A 20,700-nucleotide genomic window follows, 5' to 3' on the forward strand; every position below is an offset into this window, starting at 1 on the left:
ATGTTTTTCTTCAATATGAATTAATACAGTCACAGGGTGATGCTCGCTTAAAATGAACGGACAATTCATATTCTATGACTTTCAAAAACAGAAGAGAATAAATTAACATCTGATTTACCTGAGGTAAACTGAATGCAATGCTCCCTGGAACCACTGATGGATGTGTCTTCAGTGTAAATGTGTACCTGTGATTGGGAGAGGTCCTCACAATCACATGCCTAAAGGACAGAAACATAGTTAGTACTCCACATTGAAGGAAATGAAGAACATAATTTCAAAATGTATTTCTTTTCAAACTGATATTTAGTGAGTATCAGGTGGAAACAACACTATCTGTGTCTTGAAGAAACAGAACCACAAATTCAGTTTCCCAAACTATCAGCAATCCCAAATGTTTTCCAGATATAAGGAGCACTTTGGGTCAAACACTCATCAAGTAGAATCCAGCCAAAATACCATCCAAAATAACAACTTCATTACATTTCCAGTTTATATAAAACTGAAGTCAGTGATTTAGGGTTCTTGTTATCAAGTAAAAACTAGATGCATTTCTTCTCCTGAGAATTACTTCACATCCTAATAAGGAGAAGACAGCCAAAGATAAAAGAGCTAGGATATAGCAATAAAAAAAAAGTTAGTTTTTAGACTACTCATTAAATTTATTTGCAGACTCTCTCAACAGGCTAAAACAATAACAACTTACAAAATGAAAAAAAAGATTTAAAAAATTCCCAAAATACATCAGCTTTCATGTAGACATCAACATTTACTGTTTCAAAAAATTTTGTGCTTATTCCCTGTTCAGAAATTACCTGTATAGAAAAAAAAAAACACAGTCCTCTCATGATAATCTCCTATACCAGGTAACTAAAAAGTACTATGTGTAAGATAGAAGCTTCAAATCCTGTTATGCAACAGCAGTATCTTTTTTTTTTTTTTCCAATACATGTGGTCTCGCTATGCTGACCAGGCTGGCCTCAAACTCCTGGGCTCAAGAGATTCTCCTGCTTTAGTCTCTAAAGTAGTTGGGAATACAGGCATGCCCTAAGATGCCTAGCTCACTATCTTTTTAAACATTATCTTTTTAGAATGCTGTAATTTTTCACATCAATGGCTAATGTTTCTATTCATATTTTTTTGCCACTAGAACACATGTTCCTTATATCAACTACATTTTGAGTAACCCCACCGTGAGCACAGTGAACATTTAACATATGTAAAAGAATTCCACAAATTCTCACGTTGATTATCTATACTTCAGTTTATCTGTTGAAAGTCCTGCGCTCAATTTAGCATCACAGAATGTTTAGCACTGGAAACAATGTTAATATCACCATATAGTACAGCCTCTTACTCTGAAGCTGGAAACCAAAGATGATTAGCATTTCCAACTCTGTGAAACTCATGTATTTCACAGACAACATTTTAAGAAAAATGCTCAGTTAAAACCCTACCACCTTGCCTCTTATTTCCCTACAGCCCCTTCATCTCCTTGTCTGTATCAATCTCAGAAGCATATGGATGGCACTGAACTTGCAGCAGGGTCTTTAGAAGTCCTGGCAGTGCAGTGGTATGAATCAATTAAAATAAATTACAACGCAAAATGCCTTTAAGGATTCTACATTTGCTTTGCAGCTTCCAATTTTGTTTTTTCTTTCCTTTTTTTTTTGAGACAGAGTCTCGCTGTGTCATCCAGGCTGGAGTGCAGTGGCGCGATCTCGGCTCACTACAGTCTCTGCCTCCTGGGTTCAAGTGATTCTCATGCCTCAGCCTCCTGAGAAACTGGGACTACAGGTGCACATCACCATGCCTGGCTAATTTTTATTTTTAGTAGAGATGGGGTTTCACCATGTTGGCCATGTTGATCCCAAATTCCTGAGCTTGGTCAGGATGGTCACCATGTTGGTCCCAAATTCCTGAGCTTAGGCAATCAGCCCACCTTGGCCTCCCAAAGTACTAGGATTACAGGCGTGAGCCACCATATCCAGCCTATCTTCCAATGTTCATGTCTCTTGGATTATCATGGTAATAATAAGCATAACAGCTAATATTTACTAAGGGCTTGTTAACATGTTGGGCACTGTTCTAAGCGCTTTATTTATGTAGCTTAATCTTCATAGCTACCTTGAGGAAGAGATTATCTCCATTTTACAGATCAGGACATAGAGGTACAGAAATGGTCACACAGTTTGTAATTGGTAGAGCCAGGAAAACTCAAACAATCTGAGTTGGCCAGAGCCAAACACCTAACAACTCTGCTATATATGATTCATACAACCAGTATGTTTAGCTCTACTAAGAAAACTGATGAAAACTAAAGTTTTATATATAAAACATTTTTAAAACATTATACAGTATTTATCAAAGTTTGACACAGTAATGATTCAAATACATAACTTTCATCTTCTTCATTTTTCAACTCAGCAAGAAAAATTTTTTTAAAATATTTTCTAACGTTTCCTAAAAATGACTCTCTGAAGTTTCCCAAATGCCACTTAGCAGGTTAAAAGAAAACAAAGTCAGATACTCACTGGCCAGACTGGAAATCCTTTTCATTCACAACTGCACAATTGGTTAAAGATAATTCATCTGTAGGACATCTTGCCGCTTGCATGCTCTGTAAGAATCAATGATGAGGAAAATCAAATTAAGTCATGTTCTATTCCCTTAAAGAATATTTTATGCCTTTCTGTCCTCTCTTCTTTATCACTCTCATTGCTATAATGAACATCTATTGTTTTTGACTCCCAGCATCCCTTCCTCTGCAGTAAGAGCAAACCCTTCCTTTGGGAAACTGTTCCTTCCCCATTCCATGTGGTTTAGTGAGACTGCCAGTCAGCACACATGCAACCACATCTACTCTATCCCACCCACAGGATTTTATATATGCTGGCGCCAGACCAAAGGCATTCTTCTGCAAGCCAGAGCACCACATGGAGGAAGACTTTCCACTCTAAAAGGGTAAAACTATCACGGAGACACAGACAAGCTAATAGATAACCTGGAAACACAGACCTGGCAACCAAGTTCTTGAGACCAGTCCTGAACATTAGTTATGAGCCAACAAATTTTTTTTGCTCAAGCTTTTTTGAATTAGCTTTCCATGTCTTCCAAAGAATCCTGACTAATAAAAATGCACTAAAGTAAATTCAATAAATTTGATAAACTTATGTATCAAATTTTATGTATATTATCAAAAGTATATTATGAAATTTTATGCATATTATAAAAAGTATACTATGAAAAAGTATCTTTTTGTAAGAGATCCCAGGTGGCTACAAACTCTATCTCCTATAGATTGAGAAAAACCATCTTCCAAATATCTTTCAACAAAAATAATTACAGACTATATTTAAAAAATAAACAGCCTTTTTGGTCAATAGCAACTAGCAAAATGTTCCTTTATATAATATATTTAACCAATAACCCTTCCATGGTTCCCTAGGGTTTCCTAGTGAGCTATGACAGGTAGTCATAGTCTATGACTGAAGGGTTCATTCTTCAAACCTCAAGCCAAAGCAGACTTTTTTTTTTTTTTTTTTTTTTGAGATGGAGTCTCGTTCTGTCACCGAGGCTGGAGTGCAGTGGCGTGATCTCGGCTCACTGCAAGCTCCACCTCCCAGGTTCATGCCATTCTCCTGCCTCAGCTTCCCGAGTAGCTGGGACTACAGGTGCCCGCCACCATGCCCAGCTAATTTTTTGTATTTTTAGTAGAGTCGGCGTTTCACCATGTTAGCCAGGATGGTCTTGATCTCCTGACCTCACGATCCACCCGCCTTGGCCTCCCAAAGTGCTGGGATTACAGGCGTGAATCACTGCACCCGGCTAGGACGATTATTCTTAAATTTGTCTCCCAAATATAAATTTATAGAGGAAAGTGAATTTTTGGCTTTGCTTTTATTTTAACTAAATGGCCAGTTTCTTTTTTTTTTTTTTTTTTTTGAGATGGAGTCTTGCTCTGTCACCCAGGCACCCAGGCTGGAGTGCAGTGGCGCGATCTCGGCTCACTGCAAGCTCCACCTCCCGGGTTCACGCCATTCTCCTGCCTCAGCCTCTCTGAGTAGCTGGGACTACAGACGCCCGCCACCACGCCCAGCTAATTTTTTGTATTTTTAGTAGAGACGGGGTTTCACCGTGGTCTCGATCTCCTGACCTCATGATCCGCCTGCCTTGGCCTCCCAAAGTGCTGGGATTACAAGCGTGAGCCACCGCGCCCGGCAAAAGGCCAGTTTCAATATCATTATCCCTGTTGTTCAGGGCATTAGTCTCTAAAGTGGGATATGTGTACTTGAAGGGTGTTTGTATTATATGATAATCCTTTGGGGTGTAAAAATAAAATATTAGTACTCGTATTTATATTGACTTTACACCCTTTCTTATTTATGTGTTGTTCGTTTTTTGACATAGTCTCTCTCTGTTGCCCAAGCTGGAGTGCAATGGCGAATCTCAACTCACTGCAACCTCCGCCTCCCTGGTTCAAGCGATTCTCATGCCTCACCATCCCAAGTAGCTGGGTTACAGGCGCGCTCCAGCTGATTTTTGTATTTTTGGTAGAGATGGGGGTTTCATCACGTTGCCCAGGCTGGTCTCGAACTCCTGGGCTCAGGCAATCTGCCCGCCTCGGCCTCCCAAACTGCTAGGATTACAGGCGTGAGCCACTGCGTCCAGCCACACCATTTACTTATTTATCTATTTATTTTAATTTTTTTGAGACAGTCTCGCTCTGTCACCCAGGCTGGAGTGCGTGGTGTGATCTCAGCTCACTGCAAGTTCTGCCTCCTGGGTTCACGCCATTCTCCTGCCTCAGCCTCCCAAGTAGCTGGGACTACGGGCGCCCACCACCACGCCCGGCTAATTTTTTTGTATTTTCATTAGAGACGGGGTTTCACCGTGTTAGCCAGGATGGTCTCGACCTCCCGACCTTGTGATCCACCCACCTCAGTCTCCCAAAGTGCTGGGATTACAGGCAGGAGCCACCGCACCCAGCCCATTTTTTATTAAAGATGAATGAACCTCACTCTATGTGTCTACTCTACCTTAAGATATAATCTGATGGCACGAACAAAGTCTTCATAATCCACCAGGCTTTTAAGTGTTCACAGCAAGAGTTAAAAGTCTATAATTTTTCCACTTATGTCTAAAATCACAGGCTATTTAATGTGACACTTCACAAAATTGTATGAAAGTTAGTGTTGAAACTGCTGAGGTTTCCCTAAAAAAAGCCATGGACCATAGCTGAAATTATACACAGAAATAAAAATGGTGACAAACTAAATGTATTCTTTTATTGATAAGTATAGTCAAAAGCTCTTAGAAAACCCTAAAGACTTGAAGATATCAGGACAAAATAGTGTGTGGGGTTTGCTATACAATTGGATAAAAATATAGATGATTCTTTCATCTTAGGGTATTTGCTGGGTAATTATGAAATATATAGGAAATACCATTTTGTAAGATACCAAGGAACAATGTATTAAAAGGGAGGTATTCTTAACTGTAAATGAAACAAAGTGCTTTATGGGAAAACTGTAACCACTGATGAAATTACTGCTTTGACTGGAATTTAAAAAAAGAATTCTGGTCGGGTGCGGTGGCTCACACCTGTAATCTCAGCACTTTGGGAGGCCGAGGCGGGTGGATCACAACGAGGTCAGGAGATCGAGAACATCCTGGCTAACACAGTGAAACCCCGTCTCTACTAAAAATACAAAAAAATTAGCCGGGCGTTGTGGCGGGCACCTGTAGTCCCAGCCACTCAGGAGGCTGAGGCAGGAGAAAGGCGTGAGCCCGGGAGGCGGAGCTTGCAGTGAGCTGAGATCATGCCACTGCACTCCAGCCTGGGCGACAGAGCAAGACTCCATCTCAAAAAAAAAAAGAATTCCAGAATAAAGTTACAGTGATAGCATCTGATATAAAAGCCTTTAACGGCTTCATTCACAGGTAAACTACTGCTGCAATTAAGTCAGAACAAGGTACCTCAGATGTCACTGAGGTTAACTGTATGAATATAGAATCTTCCTATACTCGGAGATAGAGAGTAGCCACTGAATTTTTTTTTTTTTTTTTTTTTTTTTTTTTTTTTTGAGAGAGTCTTGCTCTGTCGCTCAGAATGGAGTGCAGTGGCGCATTCTCAGCTCAGAGTAGCTGGCACTACAGTTGTGTACCACCACTTCTGACTAATTTTTGTATTTTTAGTAGAGATGGGGTTTCACCATGTTGGCCAGGCTGGTCTCAAACTCCTGGCCTCAAGTGATCCACCTGCCTCGGCCTCATAATCTTTTTTTTTGTTTTTAAATCCATAGAGATTCACTAGTTACCACAAGAAATGTACTTAAAAGATTTGTTAAATGTAGATGAGTTACACAATTTTTTAAAAATAGAAAGACTAGAGTTCCAAACTTGCTAAATATTTCTGAGGAGGTTATAAGTAGTATGCTACCAAGAAGATATTAAAAAACAAAAAAACTCACTCTGTCCCTACAAAATAAAAATGTTTAGCAACATATCAGAATTCTTTTCAGCTTTTCCAGAAAAAAGAAAAAGAAAAAAAAATCGGCCAGGTGCAGTGGCTCACGCCTGTAATCCCAGCACTTTGGGAGGCTGAGGCAGGTGGATCACCTAAGGTCAGGAGTTCGAGATTAGCCCGGCCAACACGGTGAAACCCCGTCTCTACTTAAAATACAAAAATTAGCCAGGCGTGGTGGCAGGCACCCGTAACCCCAGCTACTCGGGAGGCTGAGGCAGGAGAATCGCTTGAACCCGGGAGGCGGAGGTTACAGTGAGCCAAGATGGCATCATTGCACTCCAGCCTTGGGGACAAGAGCGAGTCTTCGTCTTTAAAAAAAAAAAAAAAGCGAGAGAAAAAATCTTTCCTAATAGAGCATTTCAAAATTGGATAATTGGAAACATTTCTATTGCTAAGTGATTCTGCTGTTGAAACAATATATATAAAATCTAAAAAATAAAGACACCAAAAACTCATATCTTCATGCTTTATAAAGTCAGAAACAGAATATTCTAAAACTTTTTAAAATATCTTCCAAATGAAGACTTACAGTGATTTTTGGAACCCATTTATTAGCACAATAAAAGTATAATATATTTTTATTAATCTGCAAGAAAAACTAATAGATGGAAATTTACCAGCCACATTTCAATAAAGCATTTCCATAAATGGTGAATAAGTTTGGAGAAAAAAGAATATGATTTAGAAAGTGCAGCCAAATTCTTCCATTTTGATCCAGGCTTTGACTGCCATTAAAGTATCAAAATAAACTGAATTTAGAAACAGCCCTCTGAGCGGCTGTATCACATAATATTAAACGAAGATTTTAAAGAATAATGATGTACCACTTTACTTTCTGGGTTTTTTCTTTTGGTTTTTTTTTTAGATGGAGTCTTGCTCTGTCGCCCAGGATGGAGTACAGTGGCATGATCTTGGCTCATTGTAACCTCCGCCTCCTGGGTTCAAGCAATTCTCCTGCCTCACCCTCCCGAGTAGCTGGGATTACAGGCGTGTGCCACCATGCCCAGCTAATTTTTGTATTTTTTAGTAGAGATGGGATTTCGCTATATTGGTCAGGCTTGTCTCAAACTCCTGACCTCAACTGATCTGCCTGCCTCAGCCTCCCAAAGTGCTGAGATTACAGGCATGAGCCACTGCACCCAGCCTACTTTCTGTATTTTTAGTAAAATTAACACTATGAGAATATTGTACGTCATCTTTAGCTCATCCTTTTAATTTGTTTTCTATACATGTTCTACTGCGTATATAACTTTGAGTACTATATATCATCTATAAACAAATATTGGCATATAATCAATATATGAGGATACATAATCAAAACATTTTTTACTTATGAGATTCATGATCAAATGTTGGGAAATCACTAATTTAGCACAAGATGAATAAAGTCTAGGTCACAAGTCTGCTTTGTGAATGAGACAGCATTTATGTGTTCAACAAATGTTGACAGCATTTTGCCCAAAGTCACAGCTTGATCAGCCATCTGACAGAAATGTACTGAACTTTTTCAGTTTCTCACTTTCCCAGGGTCGTTTTCACCTGCAAGCTTCTTTCTTTTATATAATCTCCCCCGCTAACCCCTGCTCCATCCCTGGACAACTCCCACTCATTCTACAATTCTCCACTTAGACATTACTTTTTCTGGAAGGCATTCCTAGACACCTACTCCTCCCCACTAAACTGATGAAATAAACTTCAAATGGAAGCACTCAACTATAATTTTATTCTGTCTACATGTTTGCACTGCATATAAGACACTAAATTTCTCAAAGACTGAGACTATATCTTGCTCACATCTGTAGTTCCCAGTGTTAGTACAGGGCCTAGTACACAGTGAGTACTCATTAAATGTTTGTTGAACACAAAAATTTATAGATCAGTAAAAATCTGTCTCAACTGCAGAATAAACAATCCAAAGAACATGTAATAAAGGACTGATTGTCTCAACGTTATTTAGGAAGTGATAAAATTGAGCTAAAATGACCTAATAGTTCAAAATATTTCACAGGACTATATAGCTAAAGTAATAAAATAAATTTTCAAAATGCTAAGTTAACTCTTTCATTTATAAACTTGTTTATTTGTCAAGTGTCCTTCAAAAGGAGTGAAAAAATCCACAGAAGTCATCTGGTTGGCCAACCAAAACAGATGCTGTGAACAAAAGGCCTCCCTACTGGAATCCAGAAGCATCTGTGTTTTTGTGGTAAGCCAAGCAGGGTATCTCATTTTTTCAACAAAGTATAAGTCTCTATAAATAGTAGCTGTCTACTCACCACAGCAATGCCAAGGGAAAATTCCACAATTTTTCTAACATTGACCTTGCCCCTAGGAAACAATAATGAAAGCCAACCACTACAGCCATGCAGCTATTAAGAAATGAAAGTAAAGGCTAGGCACAGTGGCTCACGCCTATAATCTCAGCACTTTGGGAGGCCGAGGTGGGAGGATTGCCTGAGCTCAGGAGTTCAAGACCAGCCTGGGCAAAATGGTGAAATCCCACCTCTACTAAAACACAAAAAATTAGCCAGGCATGGCGGTGTGTGCCTGTAGTCCCAACTACTTGGGAGGCTAAGGCAGGAGAATTGCTTGAACCCAGGAGGCGGAGGTTGCAGTGAGCTGAGATTGTGCCACTGCACTCCAGCCTGGGCGACAGAGTGAGACTCTGTCTCAAAAAAAACAAAAAAAGAAATGAAAATATAAAACTGATAGGCATTTTATATGTTGAGTTACTAGAACATTTAACTGTCTGAAGGCTATAGAAATGTCTTCATTATAACAACTTAAAATGTCAAAAATTATAAACTCATTGCTACTATAAAGAATGAAAATTTCAATAAACCTTTAATGGAAACTTTAGTGAGGTAATTACATCATTACTTACTTGAAAGCCTTTAATGTGCAGAAAGATTATTTGCTTATCTTCATCAAAGAAACTGGGGTGATTTAATCAGGACTCTTCTGGACAACACTGCACAGTTTTGGAATTTAAATCACATACTTTCATCCAAAGGTACACTTTAAAAACTGGATTAAAGTACACTTTACTATTTACTAAATAATTTAATACGGCAAAATAAACAGAAAGAAAAATAACGTGGCATCTGACCAAAAGAGCTCATTACCAAACAGCTTCCCCTACCTGAACTGTCACCCTTATGAATCCACCGGTTCTTCCTCTGTGGTGCTCTAGGCTTTGGTTTCATTTCTCCCACAGGAAAGGGAAGGACTGAAAACACAAACCTGCCCCAGGGCCAGCTCAGCTAACAGGTCTCACTCAACTATTTCCTGCCAGAGGATCTTTCCTGAAAAATAACATTTCGGAACTACACTGTTCAGTAAAGAAATCACTAGATGTATTTCACTATTAAAATTAATTTAAAGTTAAATTCAATTCTTCAGTTGAACTAGCCCTACATTTCAAAAGCCACCTGCGGCTAGTGGCTATCACTGCAGAAAGTTTCATTGGATAGTACTAGCCTAGAATAATGCAAGAAAGGCCATCAGTACTAATCTTCAGGCCTATGGAATCCCTCTGTGCTACACATTCCTATAATAATAATTTCTGTTAAAATTCTGAAGTCACGTGGGACTAGAAGTGATGGGGTAGAACTAAGTTAGACTTACATGTCCTATAGTTATCTCTTGAAGAGCCTTTAGGGATATCCTTGACATTCTCTATCTCAAACTAATAACCGTTCACATAGATGAACCTCCTGCCTGGCATCCCTTAGAACTTTAAAATTCCTTTACAAGTTTATAATAAAAAGAAAAACAATTCCCATTTTGGTCTTTTGGGGGGAAAAGCATGCAAAGAAAAATATAAAACGCTGACAACGTTCAATACTGGCAAAGATGCAATGCAGTTTCTACAAAGTTAATGTGACCCAACAAGTGCACCCCTAGGTTTTTAGTCAAAAGAAATGAAAATATATCCACACAAAGACTCGCACACAAATGATCACAACAGCTGTACTTGTAATAGCCTAAAAATGGAAATAACACGAATGTCTACCAAAAGATGAATGAATGAAGAAATTATAGGAGAGCCATACAATTGAATACTACACAGAAATTAAAAAGAAACTAGTTCAGGTGCAGTGGCTCATGCCTTAATCCCAACACTTTGGGAGGCCGAGGCAGGGAGATCGCCTGAGCCCAGGAGTTCCAGACCAGCCTGGGCAACATGGTGAAACCCTGTCTCTACAAAAGATACAGAAATTAGCCAGGCGTGGTGGTACATGCCGGTAGTCCCAACTACTTGGGAGGCTGAGGTGGGAGGATTGCTTGAGCCCAGGAGTATGAGGTTGCAGTGAGCTATGATCACACCACTGTACCCCATCCTGGGTAAAAAAGCAAGACCCTGTCTCTACAAAAAAATAGAAACTAAACTTGAAAAAAAGATATACACTAAACTGTTACCACCAAGGAGAAAGACAAGAAAATGTCTTTACAATTCTGAACTCTTCACAGTTCTGTAAAACTCTTTACAATTCTGAACTGCTGGAACTGTTTTTACAATAAATAAACTTTGTCTCACAAAAATCATTTTAAATATAGAAAAGTTTTATGTATAATTCTTTCCCTACAGCATTATTTTAACAGTGACGAATTAGGAGTAACCTAAAGGTCTTGTTTCAAAGTGATGGTTCTGTAAACTACAACGTACCCGCACTTGATTATATATCATATCATATAAGGATCAAAATCCTCATAACACACTAAGGTAGGGTTCATATCACAGAATTGTATATAGAAATTTTACTTTACAGCTTTTTTTTTTTTTTTTTTTTTGGTGAGGCAAGGTCTAGCTCTATCACCTAGGCTGGAGTGCAGTGGCGCCATCTCAGCACACTGCAACCTTTGCTTCCCTGTCTCAAGCCATCTTCCCACCTCAGCCTCCCGAGCAGCTAAGGCTACAGGCGAGCACCACCACACCAGGCTAATTTTTGTATTTTTTGTAGAGATGGGGTTTCATCAGGTTGGCCAGGCTGGTCCCGAACTCCTGACCTCAAGTGATCTGCCTGCTTCAGACTCCCAAAGTGCTGGGACTATAAGTGTGAGCCACCATTCTCAGCCTACAGCATTATTTTTTAAGAAGTATAGCAAACCCACTAAATGGAAACACACCAAAACGTGAAAAACAACTGACTGGATAACGAAACTATGGGTGATTTCCAGCTTTCCACACTGATTTTAAACCTCATATATGAAGTTTTCAGGTGTATCTGGTTCTATTTCTGGGTTGGTTGTTCTACTTCATTAACTATTTGCTTTCTATACTATACCACATTGTTTTAATTACCATATATGGCATATTTTAATGTCTAGTTTTGTCAGATTTGTATCAAAAATTAATATTCTTAACTTCACAGAAGCATCTCAGGACATGCATCTCAAATGTTTAAAGAGGCAGAAGGCTCCCTCCCATCGTTTTTTTTGTTTTTTGTCTTTTTCTCTTTTTTGAGATGGAGTCTCACTCTGTCACCCATGCTGGACTCAGTGCAGTGGCTGGATCTTGGCTCACTGCAACCTCCGCCTCCCAGGTTCAAACAATTCTCCTGCCTCAGCCTCCCAGATAGTTGGGATTACAGGCAACCGCCACCACACCCGGTTAATTTTTGTATTTTTTGTAGAGACAGGTTTCACCATGTTGGCCAGGCTGATCTCGAATTCCTGACCTAAAGTGATCCGCCCGCCTCAGCCTCCCAAAGTGCTGGGATTACAGGCATGAGCCACTGCACCCGGCTATCACATCACTTAATCCCACCCTACCCAATCTTTGCGCTCTTGAATCTTGACACACTGCCAGTAAGCCTCTCATGGGTCACTTAAAAAGCAAAAATCCCATAATTCTACTTTATTTTAATTCTACTCTATAATTCTTTTAACTCACTTCAAACTAGCACCCTTTTCTCTCTTCTCTTTATTACCAAACCTCTCAAGTCTCCCTTCCTTGCCTTCCATGTTCTTATCCTATGGCTATCTTCTTCAACCATTCTTTGAAATCCTTTCCAGCAGCCACTTTACTGTAATTGCTGTCTTCAAAATCACCAATGACTAAATGCCAAATTCAGTGGTACCTCCTTCTCCTCAGTATTCACTTTTTCATTTGTCTTGCTGTGTTCCTCATCTGTTAATACCATCATTATCCTTTCAAGTCATTAAATCCAAGATTTCAGGGTCATTCTTCCCTTCACTGCCTATCCCCGGAACGCACACATAAACAATCAAGAGTCTACTAAGACTACTGTACTGTCACTTGGATGTGCCTCCCTTCCAGCCTCACAACCATAACCTAGTTGAGCCGTATCACCTCTCCTAAAAAACTACAATGGTAATAATTGTTGTCCCTGGTTCTAACTTTTGTTCTCCTCCAATTCAGCCTTCCCTCTGCCACCAGACATGACCTGAAACCAAAAATATGATTCCTAAGTAAAAAAGCCCAAACTCCTTAGCATGCTACTCACAGTCACCTATGCAAGATCCATCTTTATTTTTCTGCATCATCTACCTCAATACCCCACCCCGACCCCATGTACCTCACGTTCCAAACTCCATTCTTTCACTCACACTATTCCTTTTGACTGAATTCCCTATTTCAAACCCCCTCCACCTGCGAAAATCTTTCCCACCTTGCAAAGCCAAGTTTATGAAACTCCCTGGTTCCTAGTAAGATTGAATATCTCCTTTATTTGCGCTTCTTCAGCAGTCTTAGTACTTATTACAAGCTGCCTTACACTAGACTTATTTAAGTACCATGCCTTCCTCACAAGATTCTAAGCTCTGATTCTCCTGCACCATTCAGGGAATATACAATACGATAAATGTTAATTGAGTTCTCATTGCTTTTTTTTTTTTTTTTTTAAAGACGGAGTCTTGCTCTGTCACCCAGGCTGGAGTGCAGTGGCATGATCTCGGCTCGCTGTAACCGCTGCCTCCCAGGTTCAAGCAATTCTCCTGCCTCAGCCTCCCGAGTAGCTGGGACTACAGGCATGTGCCACCACGCCTGGCTAATTTTTTGTATTTTTAGTAGAGACGGGGTTTCACCGTGTTAGCCAGGATGGTCTCCATCTCCTGACCTCGTGATCCACCCACCTCTGCCTCCCAAAATGCTAGGATTACAGGCGTGAGCCACCGCACCCGGCCGATATATTTCATATAATATAAAATTAATCATTTAAAATGTACACTTGGGTGGTTTTTGTTTTTCGGAGGGTTTTGTTTTGAGAGACAGGGTCATGCTCTATCACTCAGGCTGGAGCACAGTGGCACAATCAAAGCTCACTGTAACCTCGAATTCATAGACTCCAGTGATCTTCCCACCTCAGCCTCCAAAGTAGCTGGGACTACAGGCACACACCACCATACCCAGGTAATTTAAAAAAAAAAATTTTTTTTTTTTTTGTAGAAACAAGGTCTTGCTGTGTTGCCCAGGCTGGTCTTGACCTCCTGGCCTCAAGGAATCTTCCCACCTTGGTCTCCCAAAGTGTTGGGATTACAGGCATGAGCCACTGCACCCAGCCTTTGAGTGGTTTTTAGTATATTCACTATGTTGTACAACCATAACCACTATCTAATTCCAGAACAGTCCCATCACCCCAAAAAGAAACTCTGCCCCTACTAGCAGTTAGTTTCAATTCATCCCTTCTTTCATTCCTTCTTAACCACTAATCTACTTTCTGTCTTTATGAATTTGCTTATTGTGGACATTTCATGTAAGCAGAATCAAACAATTTGTCATCTTTGTGACTAGATTTTCATAATGTTTTCAAGGTTCATGCCGTAGTATGTAATAGTATTTCATTCTTTTTATTTATTTCGTAGAGACTAGGTCTATGTTGCCTAGGCCAGTCTTGAACTCCTGGCCTTAAGCAATCCTTCCATCGTGGCCTCCTAAAGCAATTGGATTACAGTTGTGAGCTACTGCACCTGGCTTCTTCATTCCTTTTTATGGCTGGATAAGATTTCATTGTATGGATATACCACATTTTATTTATCGTTTCATCAGCTGATGGACATTTGGGTTGCTTCCACTTTTTGGCAACTATAATGCCACATGTTAATGTATGTACAAGTTAATGTATGAACATATGTTTTCAATTATCTTGGGTCTATACCCAGGAGTAGAATTGCTGAGTCATTCTATGTTTAGTTTTTTTAAGGAACTGCAAAACTTTTGTGCAGTAACTGCATCATTTTACATTCCCATTAGCAATGAGGGCTCCAATTTCTCTACTTCCTTACCAAAACTTGTTACTGTCTTTAAAAAAAAAAAAGTATGACCATCCTAGAGGGTGTAAAGTATTATCTCTCATTGTGGTTTTGATTTGTAATTCCCTATGGACTATGATGTTGAAGATCTTGTCATGTGCTTATAGGTCATTTGTACATCTTCTTTGGAGAAGTGTCTATTCTATTCAAATGCTTTGCCCATTTTTAAATTGCATTGTCTAATCTTTGTTGAGTTGAAAGGGTTCTTTGCATATTCTGGATATAAACAATATATATAAAATATGTATACTTATCAGAGATATAATTTGCAAATATTTTCCCCCATTCTGTGAGTTGTCTTCATTCTACAGTGTCCTTTGATGCATGAAAGTTTTTAACTTTAACAAAGTCCAGTTTATCTACTTTTTTCTTTCACTGCTTGTGTTTTTGTGTTATATCTTTAAAAATCACCATTTAATCCAGGTCATACAGATTTTCACCTATGTTTCCTTCTAAGAACTTAACAGGTTTAGGTCTTTGATCCATTCCGAGTTAATTTTCGTATGTGATGTGAGGCAGGGATCCAAATTCATTTTTTTACATGTAGATATCCAGTTGCCCCAGCAACAGTTGTTGAAAAGATTATTCTTTCCCCAGTTAATGACCTTGGCACCCTGGTCAAAATTAACTGACCATAAATGTATGGGTTTATTTCTGGACTCTAAATTGTATTCCATTGGTTTACATGACTCTCCTCATGCCAGTGACATGCCATCTGGATTACTGTAGTTTTACAGTAAGTTTTAAAATCAGGAAGTAGGAGTCCTACAATTTTGTTCTCTCTTTTTTTTTGACGGCCAGGCACAGTGGCTCACACTCGTAATCCCAGCACTTTGGGAGGCCGAGGCAGGTGGATCACGAGGTCAGGAGATCAAGACCATCCTGGCTAACACGGTGAAACCCGTCTCTACTAAAAATACAAAAAATTAGCCAGGCATGGTAGCAGACGCCTGTAGTCCTAGCTACTTGGGAGGCTGAGGCAGGAGAATGGCGTGAACCCAGGAAGTGGAGCCTGCAGTGAGCCGAGATCGCATCACTGCACTCAAGCCTGGGCAACAGAGCGAGGCTCTGTCTCAAAAAAAAAAGAAAAGAAAAAAAGAAATACATGTATTTGACAAGGACTTGTGCCTGGAATATATAAAGAACTACAAATCAAGAATAAAAAGAAAGGACAGAAAGCCAATGGAAAAATGAACAAAGGATTCAAACAGGCATTTCACAAAGAACTTACCTGTAACATATGTTAAATGCTCAACTTCATTAGTCATCAGAGAAATACAAATTAAAACCTCAGGGAGATATTGCTACACACCCACCAGAAAGTTAAATAAAGAACACATTGTCATGACAATTCTGGGTTTGACTGTGTTTTGTTTTTTGAGATGGAGTCTTGCTCTGTCGTCCAGGCTGGAGTGCAGTGGTGTGATCCCGGCTTGTTGCAACCTCTGCCTCCTGGGTTCAAGTGATTCTCCTGCCTCAGCCTCCCGAGTAGCTGGGATTATGGGCACCCACCACCACGTCTGGCTAATTTTTGTATTTTAGTAGAGATGGGGTTTTGCCATGTTGGCCAGGCTGGTCTCGAACTCCTGATCTCAAGCGATCCACCTGCCTCGGCCTCCCAAAGTGCTGGGATTACAGGCGTGAGCCCCCGCACCTGGCCTGTCATGACAATTCTAAGTGGTGATGAGGATGTGCAGCAGCTGGAACTGATGAAAATGCATGAGCACAACCTCTTTGGAAAACTAGCAGAATTCCCTAAAACTGGGTGTAGGCATGATGCCCATGACCTAGCACTTACACTCCTGGGGGTGGGAGGAGTGAATATATTTTTATTCATGATTTCTATTTATGATGACAGAAATTAAGCTAGTGAGTATCTGTGGTTGAGTAGAAGGATAGTGACTAGGAGCGGGCAGTATGGGATGCTGGTAATGTCCTCTTGACCTAACTGTTGGTTACCTTTGTGTTCACTTTGTAGAAATTCACTGAGCCAAACGCGTACAATGCATGCACTTTTCTGTTTATATGTTTTTCTTCAATAAAAACTTGATTTAAATAATGTTCTTTTTCTTAAACTGGGTAGTAGGTTTATGGTGTTTCATGTGTTACCTATATTTTATACATATTTTATTCCTGTTCAGTGTCCAAAAAATATAAAAAGTAGTCACTGCTTTGTTGTTAATTTGAGCATCTCCTGCACCTAGCACAGTGCCTGGGACATTATAGATATTTATTAAATATTTGTTCTATGGAAAAGAAGTAGGCTAGTAGTTTCTTTTTGCTTTCCAACAGCCAGTTTTTGACTCAATTATTTGTAAATATGATTTCTACTCAGTTATTTCTAAATAATAAAATATGTAAATACTATTGTGTTTATATTTATTAGCTCAATTTATTAAATGAGAAACCTCTCAATATTAAGGACACATCATAAATTATTAGCATGCTGTGTTATAATGACTAAAAGTAACATCAACAATTTAGATAAGTATAGTGTGGCCTTACGGATGTAAGTCAATAGATCATGCAGCATTGAAGATGTGCAGTTTACTAGACCTTCTAATATTCTCGGGTGTCTCACTGTTTCTTTTTTCTTTTTTTTTTTTTTTTTTGAGATAGGGTATCACTTTGTCACCCAGTCTGGACTGCAGTGGCGTGATCAGGGCTCACTGTAGCCTTGACCTCCTGGGCTCAAACCTCTCATCTCTGCCCCCTGAATAACTGGGATTACTGATTTGTGCCACCAAGCCAGGCTAATTTTTTCTTTCTCTCTCTCTCTCTCTCTCTCTCTTCCTTTCTTTTTGTAGAGTTTGGGTCTCACTATGTTGCCCAGGCTGGTCTTGAACTCCTGGCCTCAAATGATTCTCCCTCGGCCTCCCAAAGTGTTGAGATTATAGTTTTGAGCCACCGCACCCAGCCTCACTGTAAGGCCACACTATACTTATCTAATATTTCAAATACCTTCTTCCTCTCTGTTCTTTCTCCTCAATGGTGTCTACTATGGAGTGAAATGTGCACTCCCCACTGTCCCCACCAAAATTCATTAGTCGAGGCGCTTCCCCCACCCCAACTATTTTGGAGATAGGGACTTTGGGAGATAATTGAGGTTAAATTAGGTCATAAGCGAAGGGCCGTAATCTGACAGGACTGTGGCCTTATAAGAAAAGGAAGAGAAATGGTGAGATCGTGCTGTCTCTCTACCACACAGACACATGGCAAGAAGCCTGTGGGCAAGTCACGAAGACAGTGCTCACCAAAATGCAGTCATACTGGCACCCCGGTCTCAAACTTCCAGTTTCTAGAACCGTGAGAAAATACATTTCTCTTGTTTAAGCCACTAAGTCTATAGTACTGTATTATGGCAGCCTAAGCAAACTAAGTCAGTGTCTTTTGATGAAATCCAATTAATCACTTGTTTTCCTTTGTATTTAGTGCTTTTTGTATTCTGTTTAAGAAATCTTCACCTGTCTGAATGTTTCTGCCTTTTCTTGTCATTAATTTCTAACTTGCCCACATTATGATCAGATATTATACAGAGATCTGCACCTTGGATGTGGTGTTCAATACTCAATTATTAATATTGTTAATTATATTAAGTCTTCTAAATGCAGCGCAAAAGTACTTTCTGTGCTGTCCAATACAGCAGCCATTGTCACATGTCACTAGTAAGCCCTTGAAAAGTGGCTATTGCAACCAAGAAACTGAATTTTTAATTTAATTTAATTTTCAGCTGTAACCATTTTGTCTTTTTAATTTTTCAATTAGAGAGTTTTGAAACTCCTCACCATGGTAGATTTGTCTATTTCATAATTCTGTCATTTTGTTCTTTGTATATTGAGGCAATTATTAGGTTCACACAAATTTGGAATTGTTTTTACCTTTATGGATAAATAAACCTTTTCTCATTGTTGAGGGACCTATCTCTAGCTGTCTCTTTTCTCTGAAAGATTATATTGTCTGATGCTAATATAGTTAGTTTACCTCCCTTTTGGTTAGAATTTGTCTGACAGACTTTTTCCATCCTTTTGCTATCTTTCTACATTCATATGTATTAGATATCTCTCTTGAAAATTATAGCTGGATTTTGTGTTGTTTCAGTAAGTTTGTTTGCTTGCTTTTATTTATTTATTTTTTTGAGACAGAGTCTCACTCTGTTGCCCAGGCTGGAGTACAGTGGCATGATCTTGGCTTACAGCAATCTCCGCCTCCTGGGTTCAAGTGATTCTCCTGCCTCAGCTTCCCAAGTACCTGGGATTACAGGTGTGCACCACCACACTCAGCTAATTTTTGTATTAGCTGGCCATGGCCAGCTGGCCGTGTTGGCCAGGCTGGTCTCGAACTCCTGATCTCAAGTGATCCACCCGTCTCAGCCTCTCAAAGCACTCGGATTACAGGCGTGAGCCACTGCACCCGGCCTGCTTGCTTTTAAATAATCCAATCTGACATTCTTTGACTGAATGAAGCATTTAGTCTATCATATATTTTATTTGATTTCTATGTTTTATTTTTGTTTCCTCTTTATCTGACCTTTTCTATGTTTTTCACTTCTTCCTTGCCTTTTAAAAATTGTTTTTCTGCTACAAATTATTACTAATATTTCTATTATTTTAGTAGTTACTCTCAAAATACTAATACACATACCTATCAAAATCTAAAGTTAATTGAATAGCTTTACCTTTCTCTTCAACAGTATAAAGATCATAAAATACTTTAACCATTCTTTTGATTTAGACGTTGTGGTTATCATATATTTAGTTCTTTTTTTTTGAGACGGAGTTTTGCTCTTGTTGCCCAGGCTGGAGTGCAATGGCGTGATCTCGGCTCACTGCAACCTCTGCTTCCCGAGTTCAAGCCATTCTCCTGCCTCAGCTTCCTGAGTAGCTGGGATTACAGGCATGCGCCACCACACCTGGCTAATTTTTGGGGTTTTTTTTGCATTTTTAGTAGAGATGGAGTTTCTCCATGTTGGTCAGACTGATCTCAAACTCATGACCTCAGGTGATCCGCCCACCTCGGCCTCCCAAAGTGCTGGGATTACGAGCGTGAGCCACCACACCCGGCCTATTTAGTTCTATTTTTAAAATCTCCACATACATCATTTTATAAAGCCAATATTGATTTCAATATATCCACAGATTTACCATTATTCTTTTTTTTTTTTTTTTTTTTTTTTTTTTGAGACAGAGTCTCGCTCTGTCGCCCGGGCTGGAGTGCAGTGGCGCAATCTCGGCTCACTGCAAGCTCCGCCTCCCGGGTTCACGCCATTCTCCTGCCTCAGCCTCCGAGTAGCTGGGACTACAGGCGCCCGCCACCGCGCCCGGCTAATTTTTTGTATTTTTTAGTAGAGACGGGGTTTCACCGTGGTCTCGATCTCCTGACCTCGTGATCCGCCCGCCTCGGCCTCCCAAAGTGCTGGGATTACAAGCGTGAGCCACCGCGCCCGGCCTACCGTTATTCTTTACTCTTCAATCCTTCTTAAATCTCAGACTTTACATCAGTGGTCACTTTTTTTTTTTTTTAGCCTTCAGGAAATTGATCCGAATTTCCACTGGTAGGGAAGGTTTGATGGTTACAACATTCAGTGTTTGTCTGTTTTAAAGTGTCTAATTTTGCCCCCGTTCTTCACAAGATATACAATTCTTGGTTGACAATTATTTTCTCTAAGCATATGGAAAATATTACTCCCTGTCTTATGGCTTTCAGGAAAATAGCTGACAGCCAAATACCTGTTGAAGGTAATATCTTTTTTCTCTGACAGCTTTTTTTTTTTTTTTTTTTTGAGACGGAGCTTTGTTCTTGTTGCCCAGGCTGGTGTGCAATGGCACGATCTCGGCTCACTGCAACCTCCACCTCCCAGGTTCAAGCAATTCTCCTGCCTTAGCCTCCCGAGTAGCTGGGATTAC

The 20,700-nt window shown here is 39.8% G+C and overlaps 1 protein-coding gene across 7 annotated transcripts in view; it reads right to left on the reverse strand.

The window, feature by feature from the left end:
• NSF (N-ethylmaleimide sensitive factor, vesicle fusing ATPase) overlaps positions 1-20,700 on the reverse strand; it is a 167,085-nt gene that overhangs the window by 132,618 nt on the left and 13,767 nt on the right. For 5 of the 7 annotated variants that reach the window (XR_010118223.1, XR_010118224.1, XM_055258381.2 and 2 more), the window contains exons 2-3: positions 2,532-2,617; positions 119-218 (exon numbers count right to left, since the gene is read on the reverse strand). Coding sequence is in view for 5 of the 7 variants with exons in the window: in XM_055258381.2 (XP_055114356.1) it covers positions 119-218; positions 2,532-2,617 (186 nt within the window). In the remaining 2 variants the exon portion in view is untranslated. Of the gene's footprint in view, positions 1-118; positions 219-2,531; positions 2,618-9,407; positions 9,432-10,236; positions 10,251-20,700 lie in introns of those variants that run through there. The other 2 variants (XM_055258382.2, XM_055258380.2) reach the window with 2 other exon arrangements.

Source organism: Symphalangus syndactylus, chromosome 20, assembly GCF_028878055.3.
Source record: "Symphalangus syndactylus isolate Jambi chromosome 20, NHGRI_mSymSyn1-v2.1_pri, whole genome shotgun sequence".
NCBI lineage: Eukaryota > Metazoa > Chordata > Mammalia > Primates > Hylobatidae > Symphalangus > Symphalangus syndactylus.